Source organism: Girardinichthys multiradiatus, chromosome 22 (genome assembly GCF_021462225.1).
Source record: "Girardinichthys multiradiatus isolate DD_20200921_A chromosome 22, DD_fGirMul_XY1, whole genome shotgun sequence".
Taxonomy (NCBI): Eukaryota; Metazoa; Chordata; class Actinopteri; order Cyprinodontiformes; family Goodeidae; genus Girardinichthys; species Girardinichthys multiradiatus.
Genome location: NC_061814.1, coordinates 18907551 through 18923116, shown reverse-complemented (window position 1 = coordinate 18923116; position 15566 = coordinate 18907551). Strand labels below are relative to the sequence as shown.

The 15566-nt window shown below is 39.3% G+C and overlaps 1 protein-coding gene across 1 annotated transcript in view; it reads right to left on the bottom strand.

Moving 5' to 3' along the window:
• Nucleotides 1-15566, bottom strand: part of LOC124859318 (protein bicaudal C homolog 1-like) — an 89582-nt gene that overhangs the window by 18230 nt on the left and 55786 nt on the right. Inside the window, exons 5-9 of the mRNA XM_047352055.1 lie at nt 15254-15412; nt 13451-13504; nt 7536-7718; nt 3208-3459; nt 1570-1701 (exon numbers count right to left, since the gene is read on the bottom strand). Of these exons, the coding sequence (XP_047208011.1) occupies nt 1570-1701; nt 3208-3459; nt 7536-7718; nt 13451-13504; nt 15254-15412 (780 nt within the window). The remainder of the gene's footprint in view (nt 1-1569; nt 1702-3207; nt 3460-7535; nt 7719-13450; nt 13505-15253; nt 15413-15566) is intronic.

Here is a 15566-nt window from a genome sequence, read left to right as displayed (position 1 = left end):
TCTGTCTGCCTGCAAAATATCTCGAGGTGCGTATAAGGAAAAGAAACAAATGATTAGATTTTGATGGTGTTGCGAAGAACCTTTTTGGATTTTTTTTACTGGATTTTTCTAAAGGACTCTTTATCACAGCTTGACATTCCCACATGGTTCCTGACCCTGTCAGCAGCTGATATGCTGTGACCTTGGTAGAGGTATGTGCTCTCTAGGTGTTTTTCTAGTTAATATATTTTACAACATTCAAAACAAAGTGCTATTGTCCATGTAAAATTAAAAAGAACCACATTAAAATATGTAGTTAGCTGAATTTTCAACAACCTAGCATTGCTAGCATAAATATGCATGTTAGCTTACCACTTTAGCAAAGTGCTCCAGATGCAACAGCTCCAGCAGGAGAAAAGGGTGAGTATTTGTCTAAAGGTTGCCCTGCAGAAACTCCTGTTGATACAAAATATCTGCTGCTAACCGAACAAACAGGAGAGGGACTGCAGGGTACTAAACGTCATTGGTGATTGAGCTAAGTGAGGCACAGCCATAATACTAAAGCAGACCACGTAATACTGGTGAAACGCAGTGTACCTTAGCAACACTTTAAAATACAGCATATGCACGACACTGATTTTATTAACTTTAATGAAGACCGGGAATCTGTATCGGCAAATTTATTTTCTTAAATGACTGATAGATACAGGGACAAACAATCTTGATTGGCACATCCTTTTTTTTAACAAAGAATGAAAAAAACTTTGTTAGGTACACCTTGCAAGTACCATGTCAGAACCCCCTTTGCCTTCACAATTACATTAATTTCTTGCGGCATGATTTCAACAACATTCCTTTGAGATTTTAGTCCAACAATACTCGGGTTGGCTGCGGTGTCTAAACAATGCAATGATGTTTTCTAAGGGGCCCAAAGTGTGCAAAAAATATTTCCCACACCATTACAATACCACTGGCAGCCTAGACCATTGACATAAGGCAGAATGAATCCATGCTTTCATGTTTACTCCAAATTCTGACCCTACCATCTGAATGCCACTGTTGAATTAAGAGACTTGTCGGATCAGGCAACATTTTCCAATCTGTTATAGTCCAAATTTTCATGAGTCTTTGTGAATTGTACTCAGTTTCATGTTCTTAGCCAAAATGAGTGGTACCAACTTATCTTGTTTGTAAAGTGGTTCTTTGAGCTACTTTTGCATTCCTGTCAAGTGTAACTAGTATACTTAGAGAGATGATTGATTATAAAAATCCCAGTAGATTTAGCAAGTCAATTTCACCATGTTTAACTGCCTAATTGCACTGAGTTGCTGCCACATGATTAACTGTTTTTGTTGTTAACAAGCAATTGAACATGTGAACTTAATAAAGTGTTCAGTTAGCGTATACTGTAAACAATGAGAACAAGAGTACTTTTGGCACATTGTAGAGTGCAGCTTTAAAAGGTCCAACGATGTAATCAGAAAGTCGACGAGATATGAGAGTCAAAGCCAGACTGATTAGTAAGTGTCACTATCAAGGCATAAAATTCCTGAAAACGATCTTTTTAAGGGTTTATGCATAGTGCCATACCTTGCTAGGCTGCTTTGGCTTCGGTTTGATACTGATGAAGACATCCAGCTGTTCCATTAGTGCTGTGATGCACTGAGGTTCCACCTCAATGTCCTCCTTGATGTCAAACATTAACACCAGAGGCAAGCAGCCCTGTGGAGGAAAACAAGGTAAAAACACTCTGCAAAAGACTCTTTCACACTGTCAGCAGCACAGTGACACCGCTTAACACTATGTTTGTGTTCTATGACCTATTTGTGTACTCAAATTATACACTTTCTCAAAAGAGCAGTAAATTTTCATTTATAATCTACCATTTATAGACCGATACGTTAGCCATGCCGATAAATATGAGTTTCATGGCTGCATTCGACCCTCTGTAGCCTTCGGGAAATTCCGGCAAGTTAAATCTCCTCTGCACGATCACCACCACAAGAACCACAAAGATCTGTATTTTAGGCTGAGACCTGGATGGCTCTCCGATTGAGAGTGGGTGTAATTAGCAGCAGAGTATATAGAGGCACGCTGGCTCTGACAGGGCCCTCAGACTGGAGCTGTAATCTACAGTCTGGCCTACAGGCAGTAATCTATAGAGGCCAAAATCACAAAGCCATTAGACTGCGGGTAGACGTCTTCTCCTCCTGTGTGTCTAGTTTCTCTTTCTACCATCTAAGTGACTTTTTTACTTCTCTGTATTCACCTCTCTGCTGTTTATGCTCATCCTCTCTTCTATGACTCATTTACTGTTCAAGAAGTGAGGGAAAAGATGTCTCGTCTTGTGTGTTCTCTGAAACAACTCTGGCACTCTCTGTGGGACCTACTGGGAGACTACATACAAAGACAAGCAGCTTTTCCCGAATGACTACACCACATTACGGATCTGCGAACAACCATAAGCTGTTTACAGCTGAGACGTCCTAACTGGGTTAGCAGAGGTTCAAGCCACGAATGATTAAACAGCCATTACTTTTACACATTTCAAACTATGCTCCAAAGGAATTTAGGGAAGAGTAGCCTCTGTGGTTGTGGTCAACAAGACAAGAATGGCCACTGAGCATTTTTAACTAAACGAAATTACGAGGTGCTACTCTTGATCCAACACATAAATGCTAATGGAGCATTTCTGAAGCAGAAACATGCGGGTGAATTCCAGCCACATGCAGGCAAAACCCTTATCATTAACTCTAATTAGAAAACCATGTATACGGACAAAACACGAGGCCCCGAAGCCAAACTGAGTTACCCAGTGTCCATCCTGCATGCAGGTATGTGGCTGCTACAAATCACACAATCTAACCTTGAATCAGAAACAGATTCTTCTTTATCTGATTTGAATATTTCAGCAGAGGAAGGAGAGCCAAGCAAACCTCTCTCAAGGCTATTCAGGACCCCTGAGGAAATGATGGTTTACATCGCAGCAACCCCCAACCCCCCCCCCCCCCACTCCATTTAAAAACCACGCATCATTCAAGCACACCATGATAATGTAAATGAGACAGAGGCATCCATTATAGCTACCACAAAGTCCAAGGAATCTGTGTATGTAAGGGATATGTTACCACTAGCATCTCCTTACCACAAAACAAAGTTTGGTTTAAAGTAATCCATTTCAGCCATTGGATTGGATATCAATTAAAAAAATACAAAGAAAGAACGCACCATGAGATACTGCCGTGCGAGGCAGACAGATTCAATGTTGCCCTGAATGTAGACTGTGGATTTTTTCTGGGGGCCGTTGGGGTCAGGGAAGTGTATCTGCGCTCCTGTCCTCTGGGTTATGTGCTTGATGTTGCTGCCGTTGCGTCCCTTCATGAAAAGGTGGTGTTGCGGTGCAATGTCCAGGTGAGTGGTGATGGAGATGGTGCTCGCCAGACTACCGGCCAGGTGTTCCAGCAACAGAGCTGTGCCTCTCTAGGGAAACGGGGGTGACAAAGTGGTTGGAATGAGCAAATGGAAATATTCACACAAGGAACCTTCATTAATTCTGATAACATGCAATGTACCACAGAAACACTCCTCAGGTTAGTGGCAGGGATGATGTGTACTCAGTTTTAATTTTAAATGGATGTTGATAATATTACTCAGTAAAATGTGAAAGAAAAGCACCACATTTTTGTATTTGGATATAGCAGGAAACATGAAAGCATAACATAACAGGCGCATTTCAATACATTTATTTGATGGTTTAATATCAGTAATTCAAGTCAAAATTGAAACTCCTACCACATATATCCATTAAACAATGACATATTTCATATTTATTTCTGGTAATGTTGATGAATACGGCTTAAAGCCAATGAAAATGTAAAACTCGGCTTCTGAAAAAGTTTTGAAATAATTATTAGACCAATGAAATGGATTTTTAAAACAGACATTTTAGGCCGTTGGCTTATACATATACAGGGGTTGGACAATGAAACTGAAACACCTGATTTTAGACCACAATAATTTATTAGTATGGTGTAGGGCCTCCTTTTGCGGCAAATACAGCGTAAATTCGTCTTGGGAATGACATATACAAGTCCTGCACAGTGGTCAGAGGGATTTTAAGCCATTCTTCCTGCAGGATAGTGGCCAGGTCACTACGTGATACTGGTGGAGGAAAACGTTTCCTGACTCGCTCCTCCAAAACACCCCAAAGTGGCTCAATAATATTTAGATCTGGTGACTGTGCAGGCCATGGGAGATGTTCAACTTCACTTTCATGTTCATCAAACCAATCTTTCACCAGTCTTGCTGTGTGTATTGGTTCATTGTCGTCCTGATACTCGGCATCGCCTTCAGGATACAATGTTTGAACCATTGGATGCACATGGTCCTCAAGAATGGTTCGGTAGTCCTTGGCAGTGACGCTCCCATCTAGCACAAGTATTGGGCCAAGGGAATGCCACGATATGGCAGCCCAAACCATCACTGATCCACCCCCATGCTTCACTCTGGGCATGCAACAGTTTGGGTGGTACGCTTCTTTGGGGCTTCTCCACACCGTAATTCTCCCAGATGTGGGGAAAACAGTAAAGGTGGACTCATCAGAGAACAATATATGTTTCACATTGTCCATAGCCCAAGATGTGGGCTCCTTGCACCATTGAAACCGACGTTTGTCATTGGCATGAGTGACCAAAGGTTTGGCTATAGCAGCCCGGTAGTGTATATTGACCCTGTGGAGCTCCTGACGGACAGTTCTGGTGGAAACAGGAGAGTTGAGGTGCACATTTAATTCTGCCGTGATTTGGGCAGCCGTGGTTTTATGTTTTTTGGATACAATCCGGGTTAGCACCCGAACATCCCTTTCAGACAGCTTCTTCTTGCGTCCACAGTTAATCCTGTTGGATGTGGTTCGTCCTTCTTGGTGGTATGCTGACATTACCCTGGATACCGTGGCTCTTGATACGTCACAAAGACTTGCTGTCTTGGTCACAGATGCGCCAGCAAGACGTGCACCAACAATTTGTCCTCTTTTGAACTCTGGTATGTCACCCATAATGTTGTGTGCATTTCAATATTTTGAGCAAAACTGTGCTCTTACCCTGCTAATTGAACCTTCACACTCTGCTCTTACTGGTGCAATGTGCAATCAATGAAGACTGGCTACCAGGCTGGTCCAATTTAGCCATGAAACCTCCCACACTAAAATGACAGGTGTTTCAGTTTCATTGTCCAACCCCTGTATATGTATGTATAAGCCAACAGCCTAATGTATATATATATATATATATATATATATATATATATATATATACATATATATATATATATATATATATATATATATATACAAGAAATTGTAAAAGAATTTTAAATGTGTTTTATATTTTAGATTGATGTTTTTACATGATATAAAGATTGCATTTGCAGCTAGCAGTTTGACCAACAGAGAAGCAGAAAAATGTTGCAGTAATTCCCACAGGAAATAAAAACAAACATAAAAGGCGTTTGGAAACTGTTGTATTTTCCACTGCCTCTGCTTCATGCAGTTTAACAGACTTATTCTTTGGTACCTCTGCGATCCGTCTCTAAGCAAGTCATTTCCAGTGTTAAACAGGAATCCACACACTGTGGCCAGCAAAGGACAACAACCCAGAGCGTTTTTGGCAACCCTCGAATTGTGTTCCAAGGGTCTCACACTACCACAAAACATAGCTTACATATTCTTGAGATCCTTTAACCTCCATCTGGCATGCTCCCCAAGGCCTCAGGACCAACCCATCAGACCTACCCCAAAGTCAGGGATAATCCTTGCATACGCTTCCATTTGTTGCACTGAGAACAATACAACGTCTTTAAGCCTACTGTGAAAAAGGCGACGTGAGCTGGCAGGGATGAATAAATGAACAAACACTAGATACAGTGGGTGAAAAAGTGCAATAAACTCAATAATGTGTGGAAACAAGTAATAATGTGTAGAAATTTGTAGAAAACAGTGATCAGTAAGGGTGACCTTGTTCCCAGCTCAATGAGCAGTTAGTAAGGCTGTTTCATATTTCCTATTACTAAAAGGAAAATTAAAAATCAGACTGAAGCAAAATATATTAAGAAGATAAATGAGACGTTAGGAAATATTCAAACAATAGATGTTAAACTAAACGAGAAAAATAACATCACGACATTTTTCCAAGCAAACCAGTCAAATATGGTTGCATCTTTGTTTTCTGCATTTCAAAAGTATTCATATCCCTGCAGCAAATTCTGTCAAGTTACAACCACAAACTTCAAAGTACTTTTCATGTGAAAGAGCAATACAAATGAGAAGTAAAAGGAAAACGACATGATTTAAAAAAATTTTTACAAAACTTTTTTTAAAGTATAGGCGTTAAAATTGTGGAGAGGCTTAAATAAGAATTAGGTTTTAAAACAATATTCCAAATTTTGAACATTTTACAGGGCACACTTCAATCAATTGTCTGAAAAGGTAAAAATATAGCACAACTGCAAATCTAACAAGACCAGTCAGTCCAATTAAACTGACAGCCCAGGCAGGGAGATTAATAACCAGAGAATAGCCCAATGGTAACTCTGGACGAGCTGCAGAGAGATCGGGTGGGAGAATCTGTTGGCAGCACAACTGTTAGTTGTACACTTCAAACTGCACATCGCATTGAACACACCATCCCAATGGTGAAACTTGTTGGTGGCAGTATCATGTTGAGGGAATGCATTTCTTCAGGTGGGATATAGAAGGTAGAAGTCATGGCAATATGGATGGCACTGAATACAGGGTAGCCTCTGGCAGGACAACAACCCTAAACATAGACCAAGAGCAACCAAAAAAGCAGTTCAGATCAAAGCATATCTCTGTGTTACAATGGTCCAGTCAAAGTATAAACTAAAATCTTGGAAACTTGAAAAATGTATGTTTACAGTAGGAATACATTGATCCAGTTTGAGGTGGTGGATCAGAGACCCAATCACAACATTTATGACTCATATGAGCAGTTCCTGACAAAACTCAGCACCCCATACCATTTGTTTTCAGTGATTATTTTCACATTCCTACAATGGACGCAGCCTTACGTTTTGTGCACAGCTTGCATGATGCTGGAACATCAGTCATTATCTTGTGCGACTAAAAAATATGCACCTAAAGGGGGAGCACAACTTCTTCAGCAAAATTTATTTACACACGATAAACTGAAACTGCAATGAAATATGTTACAAACCCAGTCGTATCGAAACTGAGTTAGCATGTTAATGTTATTAAATACTGCAGCTGTATCTATACATGTGCAGGCCAATTTTAATGCTATGAGCCTATTAGGTGGTGTGCTGTCAGAACATTTCAGCTGCTACAGAAGGAAAGTTCAAGATGCACAAAGGCTTTTGCATGACAATGTAACTATTAATTCAGGATGTTTCAGTTTTGGATAATTTGTGCAACAAATTGAGGTTCAGGTTCTGGTTCTGAAAAATGGGTCCTCCTTGAGGAAAAAACACCCCTAAAAAAACCAAAAAAGGACAGCCGCACCCAACAGCGAAACGTTTCTCACCTTTACTGCGTTGACGTTATTCTGTGAACCACGAATAATTCCGGTGGCCCTGTAGAGACGCGTTGGGGGCTTGAAGGAAACTGTGAGGTTGTACGTCTGTGAGATGTGCTGTACAGTGGGGGAGCTGGGGTCGGACTGCATGATGGCTGGAAGCTCGAAAGACAGCACAAGAGGTAGCAGTTCCTGTAAGATGATGGAATGAGTGAGATTGATAAAAAGCAAAACAGCAGGTCAAAACCATCATGCTTTTATGCAATTGTGACTGAAGACCTGCATCTATTAAGCTATGAAGGCTGCAAAAAAAAATAAAAGAACCAGAGTCAGATTTAGTTTAAAAAGACTAACACAGTGCACCACAAGAATGTGCACCACAACATGTTGTCAAACAGACTTATAAAGACAATTTGGACATGAAATGAAAACACAGCAGAGATATGTTGATTTCTTTTCAGACTTATGGAGACTTATAACAGCAGACATACAGACACAACAGCCAAAAGTGGCAGAACTTTGCATGTAATGCTGTCAGGTCAATCCAGAAAGAGTAATACAATCAGACTGAACTTATGCAGGGAACTGTGGTGGTACTGTACAGTTTCATCACCAACATGCAAACATAGATCACTGCCATAGCAGGCCATGAAAAACAGTAGAGCCCCTGAGTCCATTAAACATTATGGCTGCGGAGCTGTTCAAAATTAGATTGACAATTCTGAAAAACACCAGAGAACTTTGGCCTGGTCCTTCTCACACATTCATGAATAAAAATATGCACAGAACCAAGAGAGATCAGTTCCTGTTCGATGTATTAAACATATCCCTCAAATAGAATGGATGCTGACAGGAAGGCTTCACTCATGCATACTCATGCGTATGCATACATGCGAGAGAAAATACGCTGGCTTACATCCATACAGATTCAAACCAAAGGGGATATAGAAATACACACTAACTGATGAATACACACACACACAGTTATCCAAACACTGACTTTTGGGCAGAGCTCCACAATGGTTTTGGCTGTCAGTGAAGGGCAAGCAACATGAATTGCTCTGACCAAAGAAATGTATCCCTGATCACTCCCATATGTGCTTGGCCTTACATTTATATCACGTTTCAGCATTCCCTCTCTGAGGGCTCGAGAAATTTAGGTCAGGATGGAAGGATAAGCAAGAAAAGGCAAGCAGTGAGCAGCAGGAGTCAGGCGCTGAATGAAGAATAGACCAATTTTAACGGTGGAGCTTTTATTCCCTAAAGTCTACAAAGCAAATAGTTTCACATACGTTCAATCAAAGAGTTCCACTTTAAAGGGCTTACTTCTACTGACACGAGGGGGGAAAGACGAAGAAATGAAATGAAAACGTCTTTGAGGTAGAGCAACTGGGCAAAGCTTTCATCACCTGCACGTCTGTTCCACCTCCAAATGAACAAGTAGCTTGTTACAAACCGTCACAGAGCTCCAACCAAGTTTTAGGAAAACAGAAGGCTGTAAATTCACCACCATTATACCTTGGTGTTTAATAGACATCACAAGCAACCATTGGTAACCTTTGGGTCTAATAAGGATGGGAAAAATAAGGTCTAACAGATTATAGAGTTTAATTCATCCCACAGCATTATGTCTTATGAGGAGGAAGAAGTTGTAGGAGGTTAAAAGCCCGACAGGTCAATCAGTGAGCTTCAAAGGTGCAGGCTGGAGGTTTTGGTTCTATATTTGGAAAGAAGCATGTTAGGGCTATGTACAGAGATAAATCATTTTGTTGTTTGAATTTCATTCAGGAACACACATGATTTAGCAGAAAACACATTATTTAAAAAAAAGTTGCCACAATTGTTTTGGGTTTTTCTCTAACATTGATAAAAAAAATTATTTACAAGTTGTCATTTTCTAACATGGGCTTACTTTGAAATCTTTTTTTTTTTTTTTAAGTTGCAGGGCTGCAGTTCAGTTAACAATTTTTAATACGTTTTTGTTATTAGTCTAGTCTAGTTTTAGCTCAGATTGACCAGCAAAATAAATTCTGTCCATTATTTGCCTCTGTCTGTCTGTGTTATCTGTGTGTTAGGAGAGAAACTCTGCGCGTTAGTTTCAAAGCAATAGAGGAGCTGCCTTTGCATGATGCTGTAGTAAATGTGGTTGGAAATTACAATTTGTGCTGAATAATTGACATTTTTAATTTATGAAAACAAACTGAACTGAGCTTAATATCTGCCAATGTCTAAGAAGCCTATTGTTTTCTGTACACAGCACCGATGGTGCGCCAGGTCCACAATTACTACCTTACTAGCTGCTGAACTCTCTTCAACTGAACTCAGAGAAGACTGCATGTCTGATCTTTACCCCAGAGAGAGCATGGTTCCTCTGATCAGGCAACAGATGGGTCATTTAAATTCTGCCAAAAAAGAAAACCTCCTAAATTTAAAACAATCAATGTTTCTTTAAGGTCAGTCAAAACAACTAGTCCAAAGCTATTTTCATCAACTCAGAAATATATCCAAACAAAGAAGGTTGGTGTCAAAAAAACTTGAAATGGTTATTAATGTTTTTTTCTTTCTCATCTAGATTATGGTAACACACACTTTGCATATTTAACTTAAAAGCCCTTGATCACCTTCAGTTGGTCCAAAGCTAAGCAGAAAGCCTTTCTACTAAACAAACAGAGGAGCTTACATTACTCTTGTGTCTTTGCTCTGGTTGTATGATCGTTTAAGATCATTTCTAGTCAGTGGGGGTTCTCGCATGAATGGCACATTGAGCGAGCAACTCAGCCCCCTACTAGTTAAAATACAGGAAATTATCTGAGATTCTAGGGTGGAATAAAATGCAATGTGTTCACACACAAATAACTTAATCTAGTCTCCCTAATCTCAGCAGTAAGCAGGGGGCGCCAACTCCCCTCGCTGCACATTATAAAAGCAATAAAAAGATTATTCAGGGCCCAACTGACAATTTTTTTTAAGCTATTTCCCCCTCTTTCTGTTGCCACCCTGGGCAACTGCCCATATAAAAAACTATCACAAACTGCTGACACATCACTAACTTATTTTCTTTGCAATAGGAAGCTGACATACAACTGCGTCATTGCCATGTTTGGGTCTAGGTTTTGAAACGGTTGACCAATGAGTCAAATGATGGGGTGCAACTTACCCCCAAAAACATGAACACAAGCGCTTCTCCATTTGCAAGATCCTAACGGTTTTGCACATCCATTTAATTACCACAACCTTTTTTCCTAGGCAGACCTGGTCTAAATGTGTAAGACTAAGTATATTAAATAAGTAAAAGAGTAAATATATTTAATCAGTAAGTTTGGATGTATGTCATAAATGTATCAGTTTGGGTAAAAGCTGTAAAAATAAATCAAGCCTAGGTTAGATTTGTATTATTTATTCTGATTTTGAATGCAGCAAGTTTGCACCGTGCAGAAGCTTCCAGCATGGCCTCCTGTTACTTATTCTCCCGCCCACACTTTACTCCCTCGCTGTTTTCACAAGCAAACTTAGCACTGTTGATTCTGATTGAATTACAGTGGAGGAACGTGCTTGCTGTAGACACTCATGTAGTGATGAAATGCAGCAAGAGTTAAGAAAGGCAACAGAACCAGCAGAGGTGGTCCGGCCACTAAAGCTGGCTTCTAGTCAGACCGAAACTGTAGATGAAGAAAAGGCGAGGAAAGGGACAGCTAATGGACTTGCCAAAAAGGACAAGGCTCAAGCTTTTATTTTACTACTGATCAGAGGAGGTGGTTAGAAAATGAGATAGGAATTAGTTGAACTGAAACTGTAGGTCTCCTTAACTTTAGTATTTGGAAAAAAAAACAAAAAACGTCCATTTTGAGGCTGTTTCTTCCTAATTCTTAGTTGTTAGGCTTTTGGAGCAAATTAACAGATTTTTTTGTATTTTTCAAATATTTTTATTAAATACAGAAGTTTAATGAAAAAAGCTTTATGGTATGTATTTACAAAGATGGTAAAAATTAAGTTGACCTCTTCAAATTCTAAAGATTGACATCTTTGGTGTACCAAGTACTAGTTTTCAGGGTGTACTTTATGCATTTATTTCTTCACTTATTTTAGTTTTTACAAACTTTTACATTTAGATTTTCATTTTTTCATTTAAAAAAATGGCATACTGGTAACTGTTGTGTATGGATTTGAGGTTTGATTAAAAAAAAACCAACACAGGATCATTTATAATTTAAATTTTTTTGGCTGCACGGTGGTGCAGTTGGTAGCACTGTTGCCTTGCAGCAAGAAGGTCCTGGGTTCAATTCCTGGCCGGGGGTCTTTCTGCATGGAGTTTGCATGTTCTCCCTGTGCATGCGTGGGTTCTCACCGGGTACTCCAGCTTCCTCCCACAGTCCAAAGACATGTCTGTTAGGTTAATTGGTCACTCTAAATTGCCCTTAGGTGTATGAATGAATGAGTGTGTGTGCATGGTTGTTTGTGTTTTGCCCTGCGATGGACTGGCGACCTGTCCAGGGTGTACCCCGCCTCTCGCCCATAGACTGCTGGAGATAGGCACCAGCTCCCCCGCGACCCACTATGGAATAAGTGGTAGAAAATGACTGACTGACATGACTGAAGCGTTTTTAAATTTCAGGCAAAACATTTAAACATTTATATAAATTGATAGTATTCTCAAAATATAATATATTAATACAATATATTATCTTTTTATTCATTCAGTTAATAAAAACATGTTTATAAGCACTTACTGCATTTCATTGAAACATTTACCATACATTTAATTTATACTGTATTATACAAAAAGAAATGCATTTTAAAACTCAAATGAAAACTAATTGCAGTAATATATCTAACAAAAAAAACTGCAGCACTAACCTCTTAAGCCCGACGGGCCTTCCGGCCCCTTTTTGGCAGCTAGGTAAAATTCCACCAATTCTTTTTGTTAGATATATCGCAAGAGGAGGCTTTAATCTTCACAAAACAATTTCCCAAATGTGTTTTGCACAAATATTTTGTTTTACAGCAACTTAAACACAGGCGATGACATTTTAAGGTCCCTCAGACATTGCTTACTGTAAACAAAACGGTACAAAAAGCACCTTTCTCTTTGCTGCACCCCCACATGTCTCATATCATAAGACCTTCACATTTGGGAAAATTTTGGCACCCTTTCCCTAACTGCCATTTCTACCTGGCACATTGCCCTCTAAAGCTTTTGAGGAACATATATGCTTCAACTTATTCAGTCCAAATTTGTTGCAGTTATAGAGAAGATGTGGATGAATGTAACCTGGGTGTTCTCCTAGGAATTCCAAAGGATTTCCATAGTGTTTTGCAATATTTATTTAGAAAAAACTTTCGGCGATGCTCAAAAAATTTTCTTTTTCGTTGTTTAATCACAGATAAATCAGACATAGTAACAGTTACAATAGTGGTTCCACTGGAAAAAATATTCTTTTATGTCTTACCTTTACACAGGTACCAAAGGTTTGCACTGTGGAGCTATACTTTATTTAAGGTATGCAATTTCAGGCGGAAATTGCTCTAAAACCTCTTAGGGCTAAACAGGTTAAGTGCCCCATTTTGCAGAGAGAAAAGAAAAAGTTTTCTTTTTGACACTCCCAGTGCTGGAGTTCTTGTTCACACTTATGACTGATTCTTATGTATGCTAATTCTGGATATAAAATAAGGATTTTAGTGATGTGAGTATGAAGCAAAGCGACAAATGTAATGTGCACCTAATAAAACCTAAAATACATCTACAGTATAAGCAGCATATTTTGGAAAAAAATACCATGGCTATATCTCGTTTTTGTTCCTCCCAACAGAAATATTAAAACTGATTTTCATCAGGATAAAAATCACAACCTTTTTATGCCTGCAAGCAATGAGGAATTGCCACTTAAAATTCAGGGTGGAGTATCCCCGGCTGAGCTCCAACTTACCCTTATTTTTACACGAGCTGCCTCCACACCTGCTGGCTGCCCTGCAATGGACACCTGTTAACAAAATATGGAAAGGAGTTAGCCAGTAATGGCAGCAATCAAAACCCGATAATGGTGGAGATACACTGCACACATCAGTACGTATCTAATCCTTTCCAGTAGTAGTTTAATTATTGAATAAGTAGCTACAACTCAGGTAACTGACTTCTTAACTGAGCCCTAAAAATTCAAGGTGATGGGCAGTTAGGTTTAACAAAATAGAATTACATTTTCAACAGCATTTTCCAAACTCCCTACAGCTGACAAATGAGATGTGCTGAAAAAACGACTACTGTCTAGATTGAAGATGATTTCCAGCTTCATCTGCCCAAACTGGTTGTAAACTCCAAAATGCTATTTTTTTCTGATTAGTGAATGCACCACACATAAACGTCTTCAGGTCACCTTACTAACAACAACATTTGACGTGAACACTTAGTGAGAGAAGAAGACTCAGCGTTAGCTATTTTCGGGTATCAGTGAGGTGTTTAAAAATGAAGTCAGAGGAACCACATAGATGTAGGAAACTATTTAAAAGGACACTATTTTCTATGACATGTTGAGACATATCTATGTTTAATTCTGCTGCATGCTAGCATGAAAGAGCAGACATTCAGCACCTAACATCAGTTAGGCTGAAGTACATCAAAATTCCTGTTTTATTTTTTTAAATACCCTCTTGATTTGGAAATATTAGCAGCCTTTCTGAAATCTCGGAGAGTCTTTATTCCCTACAAATACACAGCTGTTCTAAGTCACGCTAGCCATGGTAATCCCCAAAGATAAAGACAGATTAAAATGTCAAGCCTAGTAATTTTTCTTTGATTTAAATTATGATTGCAAAGAGGAAAGAAGTAAAACAATATTTTCAATACTGTTATGATTCTTAACCAATATTAAAAAAGGGTTAAAATTCATTCCAGCAGGTAAACACTTTAAAAACAACAGACATTGGAAATAGGTAACCAAATTCTGTAAATCCATTTCATATAAAACCTTTATTTTATAAATGTTTAAAGACCACGACGGTTTAACATAAAACCAGCACTGCTATACAAAACAAGCAAGCACATTTGGAAAAGTAGCAAGAAATAACCATATTTCTATATAAAGTGCAACAACAGCCCAAGTCCAGCAGCCACATCATTGATTTCCCAACCTGCCTATATCTGCTTATCAACATCACTGTCCTTCTCAGTATACTGAACATATTTGCAAGGTTCTGCTGGAATCTGAAATCATTCGACGCCATAGAAAATGAAAAAGAGAGCGCTCAAAGGAGCCTTGGCCCTAAAGGGAGTCCTCTTGCTCTAATCAGCTCATGCCTGCATCATCAGAGAGCAACTGGAAGGGATCGAGCACTGAAAAGTTGAATGGTGCCAAATATTCAAACTGGCTCAAGAGATAAGGCTTCAAGTTTATAGCTCTTTAAAAATGGATGGACTTCACAGTGGTTTGTACAACAATGCACTAGAAAGTAGCTGGTAAAAGATGCAAATATGGTGCTCTGCTTCATACTACAGCAGCACCCAACCCAACTCCCTCTGTGATAGCCGGTTATCATAAAAAAAGGAACCGACACTGTACCAGATCTCCAGCCTGGTATCTTATGATTATCTGTAAAGGAAGCAAAGTTCTGCACACAAAGATCGACCTGACAATCCAATATGGGTGGAAAAATCAACCCAAGTAGGATGATGATCGGACAGCAATATTGCATGACACTATGGCTCAATGGGAATAAGAAATTATCAAAGCTCAAACCTGGTTGCTTTTCTCTGCCTGGTTGTTCCTGTTAGAGTCGGGGAAATGGATGTGGCACCCTGTCTCCTCCATCACCCTCTTGATGTTGTTGCCACCTTTCCCAATGACGTGGGAGTGCTCCGTGTGGGAAACGTCCATCTTCAGAGTTACCCTGTTGCTCTAATGTACAGAAAGACTGAGATGAATATTGTAGAGGAGTAACTTTGGAAAAGATACAAGCCTATAACCAAAAAATAACATTTAAACACACAGAGGTAATGCAGATTGTCAGAAAGATTCCTAGTTACCTCCAAAATCATCTTTTTTCCAAAGA